The 25,103-nt window shown below is 37.7% G+C and overlaps 1 protein-coding gene across 2 annotated transcripts in view; it reads left to right on the forward strand.

Moving 5' to 3' along the window:
- Positions 1–25,103, forward strand: part of LOC134804103 (inhibitory POU protein) — a 95,564-nt gene that overhangs the window by 40,279 nt on the left and 30,182 nt on the right. For both annotated transcript variants that reach the window (XM_063777044.1, XM_063777043.1), the window contains exon 2: positions 19,876–19,932. In XM_063777044.1, the coding sequence (XP_063633114.1) occupies positions 19,876–19,932 (57 nt within the window). The remainder of the gene's footprint in view (positions 1–19,875; positions 19,933–25,103) is intronic.

The following is a 25,103-nucleotide window of genomic DNA, read 5'->3' on the forward strand; positions in this document are numbered from 1 at the left end:
TTCACCTACACGACTACACAAGCTTAGACTGTGTGCGCAGGAACACGGTTGTTTCATACATTTGATCGCCAGTGTCCGAGGTGCAGCGAAATGCAGCTGAGGTGTGATAGTAGTATGAATTATCTCAATCTTCAACAGTCAATCTTGTCAGAACAATCAACAATCTTTTCTTTGGAGGATAACAAAACGTGTTATCCCCGAATGGGTTGTTTCATGAATTTGAACCATATAAATAGGATGCTAAATTTACTTTTTAAACGGGCTTATTCCCGCCCTAATACTTGCTCTTGCGCCCTAATAGGAACTTGATATGCGCTTGTTCTAGCGCATGTCGGGGTTATTAGCAGTAAGCAGTGTAAACACTGCATAATGGAAACAATTAATATCTTTTGTTTACAGATTAGGGCCCGACCCGTCAAAAAATCATCTGAGATAGGTATTCATATTATACCCTATGAATAATGGTACCCGCGTGCGTGCGCCCGCTCCGTGGACCCGCGCCACCTAGCGGACGCCCCTGGCTTAAAGTGGTTCGCTTTCCATACTAAAAACAATTGCGTTATATAAAGTAATTTACACACTATTAAGTATTAATACATAAATATGTGCGCATCTGTCTAATTGCAAATGTTTATTTGCGCTAGATTGACGTTTTATTTTCACCCGACTACGGCAACGCAAAAGGAGGGTTATGATTTTGACCGGTATGTATGTGGGTATGTATGTATGTATGTTCATTTGTTCCCTCATAACTTCTAACGTTCTCATTATAATTTGACAAACGACATGTCATTCGAATCGTCTATCGTCCGCTGGTTATAGGCTATATGACGTCACAAAATCATACTTTTTAGAGCGCGATTTGCAGTAGTCGGGTTTTAGTTTTTGAACTTATATTTTATTTATCAATGCAATACCAAAATTTGCGTGAATTCTGTATAAAACAAAGTTTTACTATGAATTTAGCGCCAATAAACATTTGAAAGTAGTCAGATGCGCACATATTTATGTAGTAATAGTGTGTAATTACTTATTTGTTTTTTGTATGGAAAGCGAACCAAATAACTCTAATTTCTAGGTGTATTATTGAACGTTTAAATACTGTAAATTCCACGCATTTCTTGTTGTTTGCTAATTTCCTAGCCATAGTTGAATGGCTTATAATTGAATGGTTTATACTAGAAAATTTATACTTAAGTCAACATAATTATTACAGCCTATACCTATACCGTAATAGCATTTCATTCTCTCTCTCTAACACAACCTGTGAGAAAGAGACGCATTGCCAGTGTTTTCTTCTACCGCATTGTTTTCTAAATTTAGTTCCTAATAACACTTTAGGCACTCAATTTCATAAAATCGTAAGTCGTGATAGTATCAAAACGAAATAGACTTTATTCCTAAGCAACAAGGTTGATTATAAAGTGCATATTAGTTAATAGCAAGTGTTTTTAATTGACATGTATTAAAAAAGGTGTTTTAGACAACAGCTATTATAATTTTCTTATGTTTCATTCAATAGAAGGGTTTAATTTAACAGGTAGAAATTGTTAACCCTTTTAATGCCGAGTACTTATAAATGTTCCGTGAGGATACGTAGGTTTTTATCTTATCTTTAATATTGATGACATTATACTGCTTCACATGCTCTAACGTATTGCCACGGCTCATGGGAGCCTGGGGTCCGCTTGGCAACTAATCCCAGGAATTGGCGTAGACACTAGTTTTTACGAAAGCGACTGCCATCTGACCTTCTAACCCAGAGGGTAAACTAGGCCTTATTGGGATTAGTCCGGTTTCCTCACGATGTGTTCCTTCACCGAAAAGCGACTGGTAAATATCAAATGATATTTCGTACATAAGTTCCGAAAAACTCATTGGTACGAGCCGGGGTTTGAACCCACGACCTCCGGATTGCAAGTCGCACTGCGGAGTAAAAAATATTAAAGTTAGGCGGGGTAAGAAAAACTCTGGGGCAAAAGAAACACTTGTAGGGAAAATAAACAGAGATAATTAAAGATAATTATTGGAAACTAAATTAAAGGATAATACTAAAAATAAAACTAACTTAAAAATACACACGTAGAAGGACTTTCTTTCCTCATATGATTTTCCTTGCCCCGAGCAAAATAAACTACTTATATTTTTCTTAATCTACCTGTAAAAACAAGTTGCAACATTACCAATAATTTATGCTGTTACTTACCTTACATGACAATGTGTAAATTGTGTTATATAAGAAACCGGACCGAAAATTAGGTTATATGTAAACGAAATTGATAACTAGCTTAAATTAAATCTAAAATAGGCTTTAGAGGCATTGTACCAAGGATGCTGGCGGCATTTCCTCGCTGTATCGCAATGCTGATACGTCGTGCGAGGAAGCCGCCAGCTCTTCAGTCACCAATTACGTCACCCATGTGTTATATAGGCTGTATCAAAAACTAACGCTATCTAGTTTTCATCGGGAACAGTGACATCTTTGAGGTATAAACTGAAATAAATGAAGGCGTATGGCGCTCCCTGGCCATCCCTAAGGTAGAACAGTTCTAACTGGATCATCTCAGTACACCCAGTCACTCACTCATACTCACTCACTCACTTCACTCACTTCACTTCACTTTTCACTCACTCACTGACTCACTAACTCACATCACTCACTCACTCACAAACTCACTCACTCACAAACTCACTCACTCACTTACTTCAATTCACTTACTCACTCACTCCACTCACTTCACTCACTCACTCACTTTTTCTTTGTATATGACATTTATTTCAGTTTATAATTTATATAGTAGACGTGTTTCTACTTGATAAAAAACAAATTAAAATATTTTCTGAAAATAATTTAATTTGTTCTAATAGTATCTTTGAGGTAATTTGAACAACAAACTAAACATACCTATTCCATATCGGATCGAACACCACCTGACCTTAAAAATAACTAAAATATAATTTACGTAGCCACTTAAATGGGGCGTTTAAAACGCTCTGCAACTAGCCGTTCCCGCTGAAAACATCCATCCATTATCCACCCTGTATATCCAACTATACGTCTACGTATAACATTGTTTTGTAAAACCCCCGCAGACTGACTGTGACATCTCAGGGCTGCATAAATAATTAACTGAGCCCTTTGGAGGGCCTAAATGGCGCGACTAAATACCCTCCCACCCTTTCCCTTCCACCCTTACTGTACAGCAATAAGGGGCATTATGGCCCGGCCCGGGGAAGGAGGGTTGGCAAATTTTAATACTTGGAAGTTTAGGTAGTTTAATCAAAATGTGCTTTTTAGGCGGATATTTGTCGTTGTTTGCGACGGTCTCCAGAAGGTTTTCAATAGGGGGTATTACTGCAATGTTTAGGCGCCAGAGTGCAGCTCTACCGCCTCTAGTAAACCATAGAGTAACTTATACATACTGTGCCTTAAACTGATTTTTGACAAGTTTTCACAGACAATAAAATGTGACATTGATGCATCAAGGCGATTTGTTTACAAGGGGCCTACCGGGAAACGCGAAAATCGAAATTTAGTTATCTGCCTCTTTATCGCTCGAATATAAAAGAGTGATGGAGAGGTTAGATTACAAAATTTAAATTTTCTTGTTTTGCGGTAGACCCTCAGATTGTGATGGATTGTCGTAGTGGCGCCCTCTACGCAGACTTTCGCGTAATATTCCCTATTTGGTTGTTTTTGAAAGTTATATGTTAAAACAAGCGATTAGCTCTCTGATAGTCCTAAATTTTAGACAAATATTTAATTGAGAAAAGTGAGAAAGTTCTTGGTAACCTCCGACACAGTTTTGGTAACGCCAGAGACATGAAAATTGTGTGTCTAAAAGTTGATTAGCATACATAAAGTGATTTAATAGAAATTGAAAATACTGTAACCAAACCAAATTACCATAATTTCTTCGTAATCTTGCACATTTTTTTTCTCTTTATTTTGGCACTTTTTGGGGACAACCGTGATTGTATCAACATACCATTACTATAGTTTGTCAAAGGACTGTCTCATTTCAATCATAGACAGAGAGAATCATACTATCTTTGTCTTACACTAGTACTAGCACCCAAAAGAAAAGGATGAGTATAGTTTTCCTGGTTCTTACTGACTGACAAATTGGTTTGACAAACTATAGTTAGTAGTTATTATAATTATTACTATTTATATATGTTACTTTAATTAAAGTTAGACCAAGATAATTCTGCAACGATTATGATAACACACGCAGTGCAAGTGTTATTAATACGTCATAATTTCACAGAAGTTTGCGTTTAAAATAACACTTGCACTGCGTGTGCTATTGAGTAATGGTATCTAAGTCACACTCTATTAATATTCAAATGAAAACAACCACCGTAAAACTTTTCGGTAATACGTCAAATGCTGACATATACCGGGTGTGGACTGTAACACGAGCAAATAATTAAAACATGGATTGTACTCATACTCCTCAAACGGTGACACTTTTGTTCAACAACTTTTAAAAATTATGAATTATTTAGACTCACTATTTTTCATACAAAATTAATATTATCTTCAATGGACGCCATCGCCACGCCATATCATTGTGATTGACGTTGCTTGTCACGCCTTAAACATAACAAAATTCGCAATACATTGCGTCTTAGAATAAACTTTAAAGTATATCAAAAATCAAACCACAAGTTATTTTTAAAAGTCGCTGAACATTGTTGGTCGGTATGAGGAGTACAGCCTACAGTTTAATTTTATAAAACCATATTAAATATTACTCATATTCGTTTACATTATTTGCCACTTCCATTGAACTCTACTTTAACGATGTATAATAGTACATTGTGCAACGTGGGGGGTAAGCGAGATTTTGTAAACGAGGTCTATAACTCCCGACAGCCGCAGGCTGAAGGGAGTTAAAGACTCGAGTTTACAATATGCTTACCCCCGGAGTTACACACAATGTTTTTCATCACACTTGCGAAGAAAAAACTAAATTTCTAAACTTAAAATTCTTAAATACGGTGACATTTCAAACATTCGTCCGCCATATTGTCTTGTTTTGGCAGGTTAGGATTCGAAGACACAGACCCACCCGGATTCAGCCATAATCGAAAATTGTGTAAAAAATAATTTAAACGGCTATTATCATTAAATTAATCAAATTAAATATTTTTAACATACACATAAAAAATAATTTATAAACGTCAGTATTTTCAATGTAAACCTCATTTAAAACTACTTTTTTCGTATAAATTAGTGACATAATAAAAAAAAAGCCATAACTCACTCGTGAGTTATAGCTTTTTTTTTCAGAATCTATAACTCCCGCGGGAACAATATAGGCCTTTGTCCTTCAGTACACCTGCATGAAATGAGATCTTTTTCGAGCAAGTGTGATGAAAATAAATTAAATTAGTGTCACTAGCTGTCACTGCCCCATGTCGGATTACGTAGCTTCTAAATCAATCCAAGATGGCTGCCTTGTTTTCTCCTCATTAAAGTATTTTTAACTGTCAAAGTAAACTAGAACTATTAGGTAAGCTAGCCCACTTTGTAGGTACTCAAGACTTTGTGTGTTCAGATTAGAGTGGGTTTTAGACTGAGACCTGTATCTGCTAAGTAATTATATCGATTTTATGGTAAATTATGGTATTTTAAAGAAGGGTTTCAACGTAGGTAAGTCCGTGTTGTTCTACTCGTCGACTGTAATTCTTGAATTAAGATTTCGTATACCAAACTCCAATTTGGTACTTTTAATGTATGGGCTCCCAACTCAACTAAATTATTCATTTCGAAACGGTTTTGTCAACTATAATGAAATTGACCATTCACAGCTCGCCGCCGTCGAGAGGACGAAACAAAACCATACCTCAAATTAATTATTTATTTTAGGTTGTATAGTAGAAACAATTGCTTCATACGTCAGAAACGCGCATGTGACACCCTTAATATAGGAATATCCATAGACTACGAAAACCGCTTAGCGTTACTTGTTAGTTTCCAAAGGCTACGGTGGCCAATATCGAGAAAAAACTGTCTAAAAATTGAATTTAGCGCGGAGCAAGTACCAGGGCCTCATGACTCTCATGAGTTACGAGAAGGTGACGTTGAACAACCCGCCGGGCCGCGGCGGCCGGGCGCGTACGAGTATGAAGGTATCGCGGCTGCTCGAGTATCTTAGCTGTATACTTTTGGTTTGTTTACCTATATGATTCTACTAGTTTAAGAGTAATTCTCAAAATAGTGGCATCTTAACCTGTCATCGAGTTTTTGAATTGAATGTATGCTCATTTGCTCTTTTTCTTATGAAACAAAAATGTTTATATACAAACAAAAACAATGTTTATCGAGGCCAAGTCATTATTTTTATTATTATTTAATACTTACCGTAAAATGGGGTGAGTAGGATCAAAACTGAAATTCAAACCTCGATAACATTTTATTTTTACATATGAAAACTGAATGGTGTATATAATAAGTGTTCCGGACGTTTGTATTTTAGATTTTTTTTTTTTTGGGTAGTTTCATTTCATAACTTTGACGATAAAGAGGAAAACCCACCTCACCCCGTAGTGCCTCGTATTTGGAGTGAGAGGGGTTTTCATACAAAGGTGATTTTGGAAGATTGTTGGATCGTTTTTACTATAGCTCCATTTCAAATTGGAATACATTATTTTTGTAGCAGTAGCCTTAAAATCCCTTCTCATCCCCCTCTCAAACCTTCTCTCCCCATTCATAACCCACCTCTCCCCGCGAAACCTACTCACCCCGTTTTACGGTACATTGAAAATTAGATTTATGTTGACTCGCAGAAAAAATATTGTAAGTATACATACAATAGTGATATATAATCAAGCTTTTCAATCTCGTACCTCACTTAGGCATCTCAGCAAGCTTCATTGTCTAATCACGGTACTCGACTAAAAAGCTCTCTATTATACCTCGATTATATAAAATACTATTATGGAGTTCGCAGGTCTTTTTTTATCCCTACTAATATTATAAATGCGAAGCTCTGTCTGTCTCCTTGTTATCTTATCACAGTTATCACGCTTAAACTACTGAACCGTTTTATATGAAATTTGGTATGAACATAGTTTGAGGCCCGGAGAAAAAAATATTAGGGTACTTCCCCAACACGTAAAGCGGAGGTGTTTTTTTTTTCTTGAACCCTATAGTAAGGGGTATCGTTGGACAGGCCTTTTTAAACGAATACGAGTAGGGGTCTTCAACAAGTATTTTTTGATAAAGTCAGAAATAATCGCTCGGAAAGAAAAATAAATTGTTCCCCCCGCCCCTGCCTCTAACTTTTGAAAAATACGTCCAAAAAAATATGAAAAAAATCGTAAAACTAAAAAATATGAAAAAAAAAATAACTCAATAAATACTTTCAACGAAAACTATAGCGAACATAATCTGTCCAACTGTTTTTACATAAAGTATTCTCTTCTTAGTAATAATACTCGTACGTACATGTACAAAGCGCTGCGAATGTACTACCGCTTGTAATGTACATGATACTTACACTGAGAGAAAAATCACCACCAGGAATTAATAAACAGTTCTGTACTGGGGGAAAAAATGAAGTTTTAGTAGTAATCATGGAAGTTTCACTATTTCTGTAAAATTTATTTATTTCTACAAACAGCTCAGTAATACTAAATCTAATTTCAGCAAACAGACTTTAGTAAATGGAGCATTAAACAAAGTTCAGTATTTGTTACAATCCATTTTTATTACTAAAGTTTGTGATTTTTGGAAAAAAGCATCTGTGATTTCAAGTTATGATTTTAGTAAATGTCTCACTTACATAGTTTTGTAATATCTAAAAAACGAGTTCGCGGGAATAACATTACCCCATTTAAAATAACAATTCAGTTGTTACTATAGCCACATTACAAAGTTTACTGGTATTTAGTAGATAGACTTGTTGTGTTTATGTTCATTGTTGTACCAATCACTAAACGAGTTTTGTAATACCAACACAGCTACTTGCTACGTTCATTTGGTTAGAGTTAGTATTGTGTCGGATGTCGGGCGGGCGTGTCTCGTGTCTTCTTTGTTTAAAACATACTTAAGTTAAATAATAAATTTAGGATATATTGTGGGCCATGGACATATTAACCCGCGACCTACTGTGTAGTTGGGGTCTACAGGAATATATTGTTCTGCAACTTCGAGCTAGCTGTTGTTATTCTAGTGATAATGACATCAAAGGTAAATCTAAACTGTTTGCAATTCCAACCTCCCTAGCACAGGTGCGCCGCGAGAGCATGTTGCGCGCGTAATAACTACTAGTCTCTTTCTGACTGTATGAATAAGAAAGGAATGGGTAGAATATCTCGACAGGCTTTTATAGTGCCTCTTTAGTACAGAGATATACTACCAAATGCTTTTTTATTCATACAGACAGAAATAGAGACGGGTAGCTACCACGCGCGCGACATGCTCTCGCGGCGCCCGTTTGCTAGGGGCGGAGGAATTGCAAACAGTTTAGTTTATGCCTGTGACGTCATTATCTCTAGAATAACAACAGCTAGCTTGGAATCGCAGTACAGTTTAGTAAAACCTATGACGTCATCGTCTCCGATATTGCTAAAGCACGCTTAGAATTACAAAACGGTTAGTTTTCACCCATGACGTCATCACCTCCGATATTGCTAAAGCACCTCTCGGAATAACAAAACCAAATTTCTGAAATTACTCTAGCATACTTCAAATTACAAATATAGAAGTTGTATTTCCTACTAAATGGAAATTGCAAAAGTCAATTTGTTCCTATTAGTTGACTCTCCTTGTCCCCGGATTAAGTTTTATTTTTGTAATTCTAAGTGTGTTTTTGTTAGTTTTTTCTCTCAGTGTACTAATAGCCCCGTTTAGCCTATTCTGACAGAATGGTAACTACAGAACCCTACACTTAGCATGGCCCGACCTTTGCCAATTTTTTTCACCTATCAATGAAGTGAATTCTTGAGGAAGGTTTAGGTACATAATTTGTTAACCAGTGCGAAGCCGCCGGGTCGCTAGTATAGAGATATTTTTATTTTTGTTAAGTTAGTACTTTTGATGCTGACTGCAGCCGCAATGTCCATTCGTAACTAGCTTGTTCCTGAACTCTAATATCTGGGAGACCGAAAACATATAAAAACTCAAAAATGCGCGGTTTCTCAGACACAGTTTCAAGACCTAGATCGATTTTTGCCCTCGAAAACCCCCATATAGCAAGTTTCACCGAAATCGTTAGAGCCCTTTCCGAGGTCCCCGAAATATATATGTCGTAGGCCGATCGTAAGATCAGGCAGATCGTAATGACAGGGAACGAGTCAAAGATTTTCACGTTTCACGATATGCCTAGGAATTTCACGATATGCCTGATCTTACGATCGGCCGCCGACATACATATATAAAAATAAACAAGAATTGCTAGTTGACCGAAGCGAAGCGAAGGTCTACGTTTTGACTCGGGCATTTTGCTTTCGTATGTCCGGATGTTCTCCTCTACAGGTCGCAATTCTTAACCGATTCTCATGAAATTTTGTGACCAGATTCTATGACTAAATAAAATTTTTTTGTCAATCCGGTTTTTGGAAATTTTAAAAAATGGCGGAGTCGTGATACCTGTCGCCTAAACAAATAGTCGTATCGATATCATAAGAGTTTTTTCTTTTTGATATATGTTTATAGATTAAATGGCCAAAAATTCAGAAAATTTGTATCGCTGGTTTCTGCGGTATTTAGATATTTAGTTTTTACTTGAGAATGAGTAGCTAAATTTCGTCAGCTTTAGTAAGAACTATCATGGCGCATTTTGCAAACGTTCGCTTTTTTGTTTGCATAGGGAGGTCCCTGGTTCCATCCCCAGTAATTGTATGCTGCTACATAACTTTTTGTATTTTTTTATACTTAAATTTCGTATCAATTGTTGTTTTTTATTTTATTTTTTATTTTGAAAAAATGAAAAAAATCGTATTTTTTATTTATCAAGCGCGGGCTAAGCGCTTTCGTTTATTTTTTGCAAGAGATGATGACTTTTTGCGCTTTAAAGAAAATTTGATTCTTGAATATACGGCGCCATACCTTTGGCCTATGCTCGTCTAGATGGCGACACCATTTTATATTTAACAATTTTTACTCATATCAGTAAAAGAACATGGGTCAAAATCATATGGCGTTCTAAAAATAAAAAAAATCATTTATCCATACATATATACATTTATTGATATTTTTTTTCATTTTCATTTTAATCCTGTATCGAAAGATGGCAGTAAATTTACTGTGACTACAAAATTTAGTATGACAATAACCCTCTACTACATATAGGGACCATGCGCGTTGGAGGGTCTGCCATCTTGTGGCCTGAATCGGAAACATGTAGGTACATTGCCAAAACAAGTTCTACCATCTACCGTTCTTGTAGTACGTTTCCTTATGCATAGTAGGTTCTGTCATCTTGTGGGCTACATCGGAAGCATGAACGTCACATTTACGCCTCACGCCAAAAATCTGACGGCTCCTATGCTACCCCCTATAGTTCACGCGCGCCCACTATAGGGACCGTGCGCGTTGGAGGGCCTGCCATCTTGTGGCCTGAATCGGAAACATATGTGCACATGTACATTGCCAAAGCAAGTGCTACCATCTACCGTTCTCGTAAGTACGTTTCCTTGTGCATAGTAGGTTCTGCCATCTCGCGGGCTACATCGGAATCATAAACTACTCATCTACGCTTCGCGCCAAAGATCTGACGGCTCCTGTGCTGCCCCCTATAGTTCATGCACGTTCCCTATACACTTTATTCTCTTTAGATTAGATATTTAAATTCATACTCGAGAATAAGTAACCAAATTTCGTCAGCTCATCTAAATGCTATCATAGCGCAGTTGGAAAGACGCTTACAAGCAAGGATATGGGATAGGTACCCGGTTCGGTCCCCAGTAAATGCAATTTTTTTTATTTATTTTTGCACTTAAACATCGTATTGCTGATTGATCAAGCGAGCGCGAAGCGCGAGGTAAGCGTATTCGTTTGAGTTTTTGTTTGAACATTTTTTTAGCGGTTTTAGTTCAAGGGCATGGCTGTTCCAGGAGTCAATTTCCACTTACGTTTATAGCATGGGCGGTCACCATCCATAAATCGCAGGGGTTAACATGGCCTAGGGTAGTGGTCGACCTTGGGCTCAGGGAACTAGCTGTAGGTTGCTCGTACGTTGCGCTTTCCCGGGCTCAAAGTCTAACTAACAATAATGTTAGTTAGACTTTGAGCCTTTTAATTTGGATCGCCTCGCTAAAATGGCCCATAATTTCCGGAAATCATCTTTCTTCGAGGCAATTACTCCGTTCTCATTTTTTCCCAGTGGAATTTCTTCGCTTTATTTAATTTTTCGTGTACATTTTTTCATAAACTAAATTTTCCTTTTCTCAATTTATTCCCTTTTATTTTTAATCCTAGTAGTTAAAATAACCAGTAGGTTTTTTTTTTCACTAACTAAATATTCTCTATCTCTATATTTTCTCTTTTTTTTAATGCTAGTGGTAAAAATAACCAGGTTTTTTTCAAATAGGTAGGTTAGGGTTATTTTTTTTGATGACCCTAAAAACGTAACTGCTCCCAGAGATAGGTAGGTTAGGGTTATTTTTTTTTGATGACCCTAAAAACGAAACTGCTCCCAGAGATAGGTAGGTTAGGGTTATTTTTTTTTTGATGACCCTAAAAACGAATCTGCTCCCAGAGGTAGGTTAGAGTTATTGGCTGACAGCGTTTGGTTTTTTACTTGTAGTTTTTTAGATTATGCTTTAATTTTAGTCTTTTTGATATTTGTTGTAAGTATGTGAAATACCTACAAGTAACAAATATAATTACTACACTATTAACATACAGTAACAAGAAAATATTATCCTAGATATTTAAAAGAACGAAAATATTAATTTAAAAATATTAAAAATAGGCGATTGCGGAAGAAAACCATTGGGAAAATATGGGAACGGAGTAATTGCTACCGAGAATGAATGATTTCGGGAAATTATGGGCAACGCAAAATATGAGAACGGAGTAGGTAATTGCCTCGAAGAAAAAATGATTTTCGGAAATTATGAAATGAAATGAAATGAAAATGAAATGAAATTGTTTTATTCCAGAAAACTTCAATAGAATTACAATAAAATTAAATTAAAATTAAACTATTCGACTGTACAATAAAATTAAAATATTCACGTCTATAAATAATACCTAAATACAAATTAAAACTTAATATTAACTAGCCCAAGGGGCGTATCGCCCCGACCCTATGGTGACCGGTTTGTGGTAGGTCCTCCAGCGCTCATGATTATGGGCCACACTCGCGCACGAAGCTTCTTAGTTGCAGTTTACAGGTTAATTCAAAGGTAATGTTGGTTTCCTAACATAAGTAGAGTTAGACCAAGAAAAGTCTGCAGAGATTTTGACACTGGCACAAATAACATTGGCACTGCGTGTGCTGTCAAAATCTCTGCAGACTTTTCTTGGTCTAACTCTATCCACTTTTCTATACAATTAGTATGGCGACGTGTATACTTAAGGGGCATCGACCGTACACTGACATCGGGATGATATTTTTATCATGTTATTTAGTAGTCATCGTGCGTCTCGCTTGCGCCAATACATGTACGGACAAGAACGAGTGAAGTGCACGATAACTAAATGACATCAGTTAGATGTCTTTCTGATATCAGTGTAAGTTTGAATTGGCCTGTTAGCCAAAAATTGTTTCGTATGTCCATATATGTTCTACTCTACAGGTCACATATCTAAACCAATTCCCGAATTTTGTAAGCAATTGATAGTTAAGTTTTTATGGTCAAATTAGATTCTCTAAATTCTTCAAAACAACGGAACCATACATTTATTCAGTTTTAAACTCTGCTCGCGAGGTCTACAGCTCACAGAGCCACTAGTTTAAATGTATTAGATTAATAACAGAAGTGCGCCATAAGTCACCCACCTTGGAACGATATGGCCGCGAGGCCTATAATTCAAAATGGCGCCCGTAAGGCAATAATGGCCGTGTTAATCATTCCTTCAATACGTCAAAATGCTCTTTTATTTGCTGGACAACAAGGCGATTAGCGACCCTGTTATTAAATAACCACTGTACATAGAACTGTTAAAACCCCGGCTCGTACCAATGAGTTTTACGGAACTTATGTACGAAATATCATTTGATATTTACCAGTCGCTTTTCGGTGAAGGGAAGCATCGTGAGGAAACCGAACTAATCCCAATAAGGTCTAGTTTACCCTCTGGGTTGGAAGGTCAAATGGCAGTTCGCTTTCGTAAAAACTAGTGCCTACGCCAATTCTCGGGATTAGTTGCCAAGCGGACCACAGATTCCCATGAGCCGTGGCAACATGTGACATAGAACTCCAGTAAAGCACTGAGACGCCGTGGGGATTCAAGTTCTTCGCTCAGTCTTATAATTATATCAAATCATTGAATTACCACACGACCGGGATGGGCCCGGGCCGAGGCGTACGACATGTCATTCTATGACGGCTGATCGGTGATCACATGGTGCTTTCCATAGAAAACGCAGCGCCGGTAGCTCCGTCAATCCTTTAGCGGAAAAAAAACCGCGGACGAGACACTGTCACGCCAATCATGAGCTAGCCCGGCTGGATATAGAAATTATTTATTCTTAAATTAGGTGTATTGGAGTAATCGCTAATACTACTTAATATATACTTAGCTACTATATCTGTATGTATGTCTATATTACTCCTTAGGTACCTTTAGGTTAACTGGAAGAGATCCCTCTTAGGGATGAGTTCGCCTTCGCCCTTGTACTATACATAAAATGTGTCATCGAGATGCGTAACAAAGGTGCGTTATCGGAGAGCGCACCTACACTGGTTTTTTTGAGCGTTGGACTAACCCGCGCTCAGTGCCAATTAGAATCACATACGACCCTTCTTTTGCAGGTAGTGGCACGTGCGGTTTTACTTAACAATAGGCAAAGGATTAGCCGTTCGGGGCCAGCTACAAATCGAACAACTATACTACCGCCCACACTGTTAACTGTACATCGGCAGACCTTATGCCTCTTGTAATAAAGTCCACATATGTACAGTTAGGAGTGTTGCTGTTTGTACTAGAATATTAGATGATAAGATACGAATGATTTTGTGCGTTGCGTAAGAATGACTATGCTATTATAATAAAATCATTATAAGCACAAAATCACATCATCATCATATATTATAGTACATAGTACCCACAGTAACAAACCATATTGACATTTCATAAAAAGTCCATTCGATCGGTTATGATTATGAAACTAGCCTATTACTGGCTATTACACCCAACGTCCCTAACGACGCATGAATTTTTCACAACAGAAAGGCCTTAATGGCTGAACAAACACTTCCAATAGACCGAAGATTCAATTAATACCACTAACAACACTGAGTGCCCTTTGTTGAACCTTATGTCTTCGCAGTAAGGCTCACAATAAGCCAAAAAACAAGTTTTTACCACACCAGCTCGTATAGAGTTAGACCAAGGAAAGTCTGCAGCGATTTTGATAGCCCACGCAGTGCAAGTGTTATTTTAAACGTCAAACTTCTATGAAATAATGACGTATAAATAACACTTGCACTGCGTGGGCTATCAAAATCGCTGCAGACTTTTCTTGGTCTAACTCTATCTGCCTGTCTGTCAGTGAAACTGTGAGGCGTGCTTTTGAAGATCGGCGTAAATGTCAAATGGCAAAAAAGGCTTTTGCGTTTGGGTGGATGGCAAATAGATTTTAAGTAAAGTTTTACTTTATGGATTATCTCAGGTGATTTTTTCGGGTTCGGACCCTAATTTGTTGAACAAAAGGTATTGTTTTCTTTATGCAGTGGTTACAATGCTCCCGACATAAGTAACGGGAACAAGTCCGTTTAAAAAGCAAATTTACCATTATAATTATTAGGTTCAAATTCATGAAACAGCCCATTCGGAGATAACACGTTTTGTTATCTCCATCAAAAACAAGACCACCCTGATTGTACTCCGATCGAGCTGTCATATGAATTTGAACCTTAATACTATCACGGTAGTTGCTTTTTACACGACATGTTTGCATTGGCACGTGCTGTAGACCGCTCTTAAAAGAAACAAAGGTTTTTTTTAACGGATTAACAACCCAGCCCGAAAAAATCATTTGAGATAATTCATACTAGGTATAGTTTGTAGGTTTCTAATAGAGCCCGACGGCTATATATCTGCATTTTGTGTTGCTAAAAGGAAGTAAGTATGATCAAAGCTTGCTATACGGATCTATCAATGACTATCGGCCCGATTCGAACTTTAAGATACGTCAAATATTGCGTCTAGATGCGATATGGATTAGATATGTCAGTATCAAAAGTGACGTTCTTGTTTGAAGAAACGTCACTTTTGACACTGACATATCTACTCCATCTCGTATCTAGACGTAATATTTGACCAATGTAAAGTTCGAATCGGTCCGTATAATTTGGATATGCCCATATTAAATATTTATACATATATACAAGCCATAAGTTTTCATATTTTTAACCCCCGACGCAAAGGGGTTATTTATACGTTTGACGCCAATGTCTGTCTGTGGCATCGTAGCTCTCTAACGGATGGACTGATTTCGATGCGGGTTTTTTACGTAAAAGCGAGTTTCCTGGCGGTGGTTCTTAGCTATGTTTGATAAAAATTGATCCAAGTGAAGAATAACCTTAATGCCTTATTGGAAAATATAATATATTGGAATATTGGAAAAGAGATGAAAGGCATTTTTGCCAAAAAATGTTTTTTTGGCATAGGAGCGTAGGGGTTTTTAATTGTTTAATTACTTTAATTTAATAGTTACTTACCTATATTTATATATGTATTTAACACTGACTTTATTGTTATTTAATTATGGCATGTTGATTAAAAAACTTTAAAAAGTTACTGTTAACTATATAGGAGGAGTACAAAAATACATCCATATTTATTTCTATAAGTACCTACGAAGAAATCTGTCATTTTTGATTAATTTTCGCATTCGATTCATCTTGTTGGTCTCTTTCTCTTTCGGTGAGCACGTGCACATTTCTCGCTTGCTTAGGTGCGACTAAAGACAACTTGTACAATTTGTCACAAGTTTCGCTTCAAATTTGGAACGCTTATTGTTATAAGTTGGTATCATAGCATAGTAGCCAATGGAAACAAACTCAGCTATTAGGTACAGTAATGTTTCTTTTGCACGGTTAATCGAATAAAAATTACCGTACGATAGATTACGGAAAATGTCTTGGACTAACACGCCATGTTTGTTCTCTATTGGACTCATTTATTCACAAATTTCCTGTTCTGTTCCAGTATTGCTTGAGCTTTGAGCTCCAGTTTCTTAAGTAATTTCATACTCTTTGTAAGAAATAGATAAAGTAACACTTTAAGCTCTCGCATTTTGTACATACATAGACTGGTTCTGTAGCGCTCGACTCGCCGACACTCAGTAACCGTAGTAGTGGCAAATTATTTGTCCATTTGTTAATTTTGAATCTTATTGCAATATCCATAGGAGTTGTAATTCAATAACCAGTTAAAGTGACCGATGCAGGTACCTAGTAGCATGAGCCGTTTTACCTAAGAATGGACAAAGGTGTTGTAACTTTTAGGTATCTGTAAGATTAGGGTTGTACCCTCTTGTTTTAATAAATCAGTTGGTGTCAAGGACTCGTGGTGTTTCATTGAATAGTACATGGTGGCAGCGGTGGGTTTGGCCGTTCGGGCCAGCTACAAATCGAACGACTATACCTACAGTAACATACCATATTGACGTTTCATAAAATGTTCATTCGATTGGTTATGAAACTAGCTTACTTATTATACCAACGTTCCTAGCGACAAGTGAATTTTTCACAACAAAAAGATTATATCAAATTTGATACTAAGTAAGATTTTGTTTAACTTTGGCGCATCTGTCACCATTAAACTAATTTAAACTTTTAACAGTTTAACTGACATAATGTGATAAACGTAAGATAAATTTGACAAAATGAATGACACTGGGGTGATAAATGAGTGGCAGATAATGCGGGTAAAATTAATGATATAAGGCGGAGAAAGAGTTGAAATCCTATAAGTGTAGAAATATATTAAAAGCGCTATACTAAATTAAATTGTATTTTATTCAATCGTTTTTCAGTCAAGTACCGTGTTTAGGCAACGTAGTTTGCGCATGTCCATTCAAAATGTCAATAATAATAAAAAATAATACAACCGACTTGATACCCTCCTCCTTTTGAGATTTTGAAGTTCGTTAAAAAGTAGTGTAAAATGGTGTACGAGGCTATTGAGTAGAAGCTGACCATACAATATCGGATGACAATGCAATATTATGGTACCATCGAGCTGATCTGATGATGGAGACAGGTGGCCATAGGAACTCTGTGATAATAAAGCAAACGCAACCTAATTGTGTTTGCGGTTTTTAGAATTATCTCGATGAGTATTAGTTGCCTGTGGAATGAAACGTACAGTCAGCGATAAAAGCTTGTACAAAAACTGATTTTTTTGCCAAAGAAATATTATTTCATAGTTGGGTAACTATTTTACAATAAACAAAGTTATATATACTCAAAATAATTTCCGCACCTTAAACTCCAAGGTTTGGTAAAGACGCTATGGTGACCTAGCGATCTTCACCGCTAACTCCTACGTCATGACTTGTCACTATGTCAAGTAGAATATACCCCAAAGCCATACAAACATAGTAGTAATGACATAACCGATGCCCTTTGCGTGTTTTTTAACGTAGCCACGCTTCGTCCCATACTTGAATAATATATTAAATGAACGTATCATCAAATGAATTAAACCGTAATACGTAAGACAGTTATACCGCCGTCTTTAAACGGCCAGGGAGTAATGATTACATGAAGAGTATTAACCTCCGTTTAACGCAAAGTGTTTAGACGCAATTGTAGATGGCTCTGGTGTAGATTTTTGCAAATAATCTTTGTGCGTATTAAAACTGATACCTTACCTAGTTACCTAGGTATACTGGACATTTTCCCCAAATGGTTAGAAATTATTATTTTGCGTGAAACGACAAACCTTCAAGAGCGTATCTTAAAGGCTGGCAACGCCAAGTGTTCCTCTGGTGTCCATGGACGACGGTAATTGTTTGCCCTCAGGCGATTCGTCTGCTCATTTGCCTCCTACTTGAAAACTTAACAATGGACTTGCCTGATTAGTCACGCTAAAGTGCTATAAAAGCTAAATAAAAGCATTATAAGCATACAAACTATTAAATACCTCCATTAACCCTCTCGAAGAGCTCACTAGATGGCACTGATTCATAAATTTCAATTAATTTAAGCCTAATTTGTATTGTAAAGTCAATGTGGACGGTCTTGTCTACTAGCTCTTTCGTCGCTTCTAACTCTTGCACTTGTACGCATAGGTACTTAACTTACAGAAGGTAGATAGAGCATAGAGCAGAAGGAGCGAAGCTCTTCCTTTTTGACTGTGTCTGAGCGAAATACGTCTAGGCCCCGTGCAGTGTATGAACTATAGAAGGCAGCATAGGAGACGTCAGAGCACAAGGAAACGTACCGACGAGAACGGTAGATGGTAGCACTTGCATATCAATGTATATGTGCACACAATATGACAGACCCTCCAACGCGCACGGCCCTATACAAATACAGGACGGGATAAAATTTCAAGGAGTTTCAGTAACATTCAATAAAGCCGTTAATGCCAAAAAAATACATACGAGAGTTCTTGCCTTATAACGGTCTTCCCAAACAAAAACTTTACATGCCGATCTTCGCCACATGGGCCTTCATTGTGTTTATCACCATCGTTCGACTGGCCTTGTCAGAGGACCTACCGTGGCCATTAAAAGTTTAATATCGTTATATGCCTCTTCACTCAAATATACGAAAGCAATAGGGAAGCAGATATAGAAATTTTTATTTTCGATGCTCGCGGTATACCCTCTGCCTTAGTGAGTATAACATTAATTTGTTACTAGCTGCGCAACCTTGTCTGCGTGGAATGATGATGATTGATACAAACTATCGTATGTTCTTCCCCGGGCCTCAAATAACTCCATAACTGTTGAATTTTGGAACGAATAATAAGGAAATGTGTTTAACCTCGTAAGGCCACCAATCCCACCATATTTGTAGGAATACACTACAGCGCCATCTATAGGTAACAATGATGGGCGGAGTTGTCAGTCTAACATTTGCTAGCCTCTGCTGTATCGTTTTTCCGCCATCTTTAAACCCAAGTTTAAAAACGGTGGTTAACGTTATACGGTTAATTAAAGAAAATTGGAGCAAATTAGTTAAATTGGTTGAACATTGAAGTTTGTAAGTTTTTCAGTTCTTGTAATTTGGTTTTAAAACGAAAAGTTAATACGTCTTCTTCTTCTTTTCGTGTCGAGGTTTCTTTTCTTGTTGATCGCATGTATAACTTGGTGGAACCATCGTGGTGAAAGGATTAACCGCTCGGTAAATGAATACCGAACGTTGCCCGGGGTACGCCAGACGCTGTGTACAATCGTAGAGGCTTCGAGTGCGTCTTGCGGGGAGGCTCCTTTCATGTACCCCCAAGTTAATACGTGTAAGAGCGTTTTCACACCGTCCGATCCGATATCGGATGTAAGATCCTACATCCCCGTACCCGTAGTCAGGCTGCGGGGGCGCGCCGGTTGACTCACGCTAGGCCGGAGCCGGGCCGGAGCTTCCGGCGCTTCGTTTTCTAAAAATACCACGTGATCACCGATCAGCCGTCATAGAAAATGGTCAACGGTCTAGCGTGAGTCATCCTTTAGCGGTCACTTTGTTTAGTGCACGCATATCCATAATTATCTGTACAAACTGTGATTTCTATTACAGAGCCGGATACTGGAAGATGCGTCACTGATGTGTAACTCCTGGTCTCCGAGACACAATGTAAGTAGTATCTAGTAGCAATACCTAGAAGTAGTAGTAGGTAGGTATAGGGCATGCAGTACCTACCGGTCCCGGTACCAAGAATTTCATTTCCCGGTTCTGAGCATGGCCGGAACCGGGATTCCCGGTTCATCCCGGCTCTCAAGGCATCTTTTGATTACTTTTAAGAAATTGTTTGTGTTAGCGTACAATCTTTATGAATGACTTATTTTCATATAAATAATTGCATAAGAATTAATAAATGACTTATTTTATTGTAAACAAACACTTAATTGGCGTTCCAACCTATTTTACCAAATTAACCGGCACACTGCCTCCGCCTGGGCTGAGACACACGGCTCGGCCCGGCCGTAGCCCGTAGCGTAGTCGATGCACTCAGCACTACGACGGCACGGCCTGCCTGCACGAATGTCTACTTTACTAGGGTAGTTTGTCGGGTTATTTGAGTCCCCCGTTTCATAGCACCATTATTAAATGTTATATAATGTCCCGAGCTAAAGTACTAAAACATTACTACTATTGAAATGGGAATAAATAGTCATATGATGAGAACCGGGAAGTACCGGTACCGGGTCTTCAGTACCGGTTCTTTTGACACTATAAAATTCCCGGCATGCCGTAGGTAGGTAGTAGTAGTAGTAGTAGTAAAATAACATACAATAAGTAAGAAGTAGAAAGGCGAACTTATTCCTGTGAGGGATCTCAAAGTTCAAGCCTTTTTTTATTCATTACTAATCAGACGCGGCCCGAATTTTATTTTGTTGTTTATTTTTCTATTCGGTACATTTTGATATAATTTGGCTGGTTTTAGCTGCAGCTCATTCTGATCGGAATAAATGTCACAACTTGTCCCAAAAAATGTATGTAATTTTTGAAAATAATATACGTTTTCGCATCCCATAAGCAGATTTTTTAGGACGAACGGTGAAATTGCGATAGGCCCAATATTCCAATACAATGAATTCTAAATTCCTAAGGCATTATTGGCATAAAATGGTTTAAAATATAATGATTATAGTTCGTTTTTTTAGCATTAAAAGAAAAAAAGTAAACAATCTTTATTGAATTTTGAACAATCTCTTTTGAAAAAAAGTCACGGCAAATATGTAACAATTATGAATCATATACGATTATTTACATTCTTTTTCTTTCATAAGTACCTAATAGTTCGCGTAGTCTTGGGGTTTTTTTTAATTTTTAATCGAATTCTTATAATTTTAAGTAGGTACTTACTTATAATTTTAAATATTAAAGATTCAATAAATAGTTTTTGAATGCATTTATTAACATTAGTGTCTGTCATTCTTTTGTCAAAATCACTTAAAATCAGAACTATGTATGAAACTATATCCCAATTAAAATTGCAACCAAACAGTGGTCCTTATGACGCTCACATTAAAATTCAAAATACCTACACTGTGTATCTGGGATACGACTTGTTAAAAAACACGATTCGGATTTCGAATACGAGTATAACGGCCAAATTAATATCGTCATCGTGTTTGACATCGGCAAATGAAGCTAAAGTGCATTGCAGAATGGACGGTTGCATAATGAACCCTGTCCCGGTATGATTAAAGTTCAAATTGAAATTAATAATTGGTGACGTCTAGATGCCTATTTGTATAAATTTTCGTGTTCCATATGTAACTGAACCGTGTTTTATTTTGAACTTTAGTCTGTGAGTGATAGAGTTTAAAATTGTTATAAGTATTTAAAGTTATGTTGATTGGAAAATGTTTTAATTATGACGAAAATTGAGTGTTAAAATAGAATAAGCGTAATAATTAAATTATATTATAAGACAGACTGTCAATATTATAGTGATACTGAAATAATATTCGATTCTCTCCAATTAAATGCCTGACGAGCTCCATTCGACAGGTTTTAATCATTGTTTTATATTATAGCTGATCGTAATAAAAAACCGGACAATTGCAAGTCAGACTCGCCCACCGAGGGTTCCGTACTTTTTAGTATTTGTTGTTATAGAGGAAACAGAAATACATCATCTGTGTAAATTTCAACTGTCTAGCTATCACGATCCATGAGATACAACCTGGTGACAGACGGACAGTGGAATCTTAGTAATAGGGTCCCGTTTTTACCCTTTGGGTACGGAACCCTAAAAGTATATTTTTGGTATACATAACATGCCCGGTCATACAAATAACATGAAATGAAACCTAATTATTGACGTAAGTAAGTAAATAATCTATACTATAGATTCTATAGTATCTAAATTACCGATGAGTCATCGGAAAGTTTTTAGAGATGCGAAATATCCACGTGATAATATTTCTGAAACTTCTCTTATTTTTGTATGGAAATCAAAATTAAATTTAACCATTTTCTTTGACTATTTTATTGATTTCACTTTAAAAAAGATTTTTGAATCATTTAATAATCTATTGATTCAGATATTTAGTTACACAAACGGGTCTACCGCGATATAATTTCGTTGTTTTTAGTGTTTTTACCTTAAATTCCGACGTTTCAGCTGAGTTGCACCAGCTGTGGACACACACGGAAAGACACGGAATTTAAGGTAAAAACAATGAAATTATATCGCGGTAGACCCGTTTGTGTAATTAAATATGTGTACAAAATGCGAGAGTTTAAAGTGTTATATTGATTCAGAATTCCGATATCGAGGGCAAATACCGGATTTCACTACCGGTATTGAGAATCGTCCGGTATTGGATTGGATGCCCTAATAGGTATAGTCGCCGTCAGATATGTAATATATATATCGAAGCGGCCAAGGCGCTCATAAATATCTGAACACGCGAAGGTATATTGTCAAAGCGTTAGAGTGCGTGTTCAGATATTGTGAACACCTTGGCCGCTCCGATATATCTGACTGCGACTGTACATAGCGATTGACATATCACGACACAGCTGTTTCCAATTAACTTCCCGGCGATGGGTTTTTTTATGAAATGTCAGTGTCTTATTTACCACACAAGTTTTTAGGGATCCGTACCCAAAGGGTAAAAACGGGACATTATTACTAAGACTCCGCTGTGCGTCCGTCTGTCTGTCTGTCACCAGGCTATAACTCGTGGACCGTAATAGCTAGACAGTTGAAATTTTAACATTTTTGTTGCCGGTATAACAACAAATACTAAAAACAAAATAAAATAAATATTGATTTTTTTTGCCGTATTTTGCTTAATGGTACGGAAACCTTCGTGCGCGAGTCTGACTCGCACTTGGACGGTTTTTTTAGTTACGTTTCTATGTTAAGAGCGCTATTACATTTCGGCGTTGAGCGAGTTTAGGTATTTTACGCGCTGCGGCAGGCCGTGCGAGCTCTGTATTACGATCCCTTCTGCCACACTCGCACTACAATGATGGATTAAACATTCTTGATCCTTCGCGAAGCATATTGAAATCAACCATAACAACACTAACTGTACTTAACTTTTAAAGTCCTAAAACTGTTATTTGGTAGGTACGAAAATACTAAATGCAGTGCAAATGTACATAGGGGCTGTTCATAAATTACGTCATCTATTTTTGACGATTTTTGACCCCCCCACCCCTCAAATCATCCAAAAATCATGCTTCGGATGACTCTGTTTCCTCCTACGTCATGCTACCATCATCCGATGTCCAGACCCCCCCCCCCCCCTCCCATTTGAAACGACGTAATTTATGAATAGCCCCATACTCGTACTTATGAAGGTATATTACTCGAAAGAAATTATAGGTACTCGCTTATTTACATGTTTCGTCATTGCATTTGGTACCTATAGGTTGTAAAGTTTGTATCAACGAGGGTTTAAAAACGAACTGGTACTGAGGATCTGATGATAATGATGATGATTAAGGTGGTCACGGATACCAATCAACCATGTAGTAACATGATTAGGCTCGTTTGATTCGTCTCAACAAGATCTTTGACACTGAAGATACACAGGGTCTGATGATGGAGCTGGAAGGTGGCCACGGGTACCAGTCTATCATGTAACTAAACCACTTCGTGTTTGGGCTCGTTTGATTCTTCTCAACAAGATCTTTGACACTGGAGATACACAGGGTCTGATGATGAAGCTGGAAGGTGGCCACGGGTACCAGTCTATCATGTAACTAAACCACTTCGTGTTTGGGCTCGTTTGATTCGTCTCAACAAGATCTTTGACACAAGACAGTACTCAGGGTCTGATGATGGAGCTGGAAGGTGGTCACCATTACCAATCAACCATGCAACTAAACCACATCGTGTTTAGGCTCGTTTGATTCGTCTCAACAAGATCTTTGACACTAGGTGATACTCAGAGTCTGATGATGGAGCTGGAAGGTGGTCACCGGTACCAATCAACCATGCAACTAAACCATATCGTGTTTAGGCTCGTTTGATTAGTCTCAACAAGATCTTTGCATCAGGTGATACTCAGAGTTTGATGATGGAGCTGGAAGGTGGTCACCGGTACCAATCAACCATGCAACTAAACCACTTCGTGTTTAGGCTCGTTTGATTCGTCTCAACAAGATCTTTGACACTAGGTGATACTCAGAGTCTGATGATGGAGCTGGAAGGTGGTCACCGGTACCAATCAACCATGCAACTAAACCATATCGTGTTTAGGCTCGTTTGATTAGTCTCAACAAGATCTTTGCATCAGGTGATACTCAGAGTTTGATGATGGAGCTGGAAGGTGGTCACCGGTACCAATCAACCATGCAACTAAACCACTTCGTGTTTAGGCTCGATTGATTCGTCTCAACAAGATCTTTGACACTAGGTGATAAACCAAACACGAAGCCCAAACACGAAGTGGTTCAGTTACGTGATAGACTGGTACCCGTCGCCACCTTCGAGCTCCATCATCAGAGCCTGAGTAGTATCTTGTGTCAAAGATCTTGTCGCGACGAATCAAACGAGCCCAAACACGAAGTGGTTCAGTTACATGGTAGACTGGTACCCGTGGCCACCTTCCAGCTCCATCATCAGATCCTGAGTACTACCTTGTGTCCAAGGTCTTGTTGAGACGAATCAAACGAGCCCAAACATGAAGTGGTTCAGTTACATGATAGACAGGTACCCGTCGCCACCTTCGAGCTCCATCATCAGACCCTGAGTACTACCTTGTGTCAAAGATCTTGTTGAGACGAATCAAACGAGCCCAAACACGAAGTGGTTTAGTTACATGATAGACTGGTAC

Source organism: Cydia splendana, chromosome Z (assembly GCF_910591565.1).
Source record: "Cydia splendana chromosome Z, ilCydSple1.2, whole genome shotgun sequence".
NCBI classification, from domain to species: Eukaryota; Metazoa; Arthropoda; class Insecta; order Lepidoptera; family Tortricidae; genus Cydia; species Cydia splendana.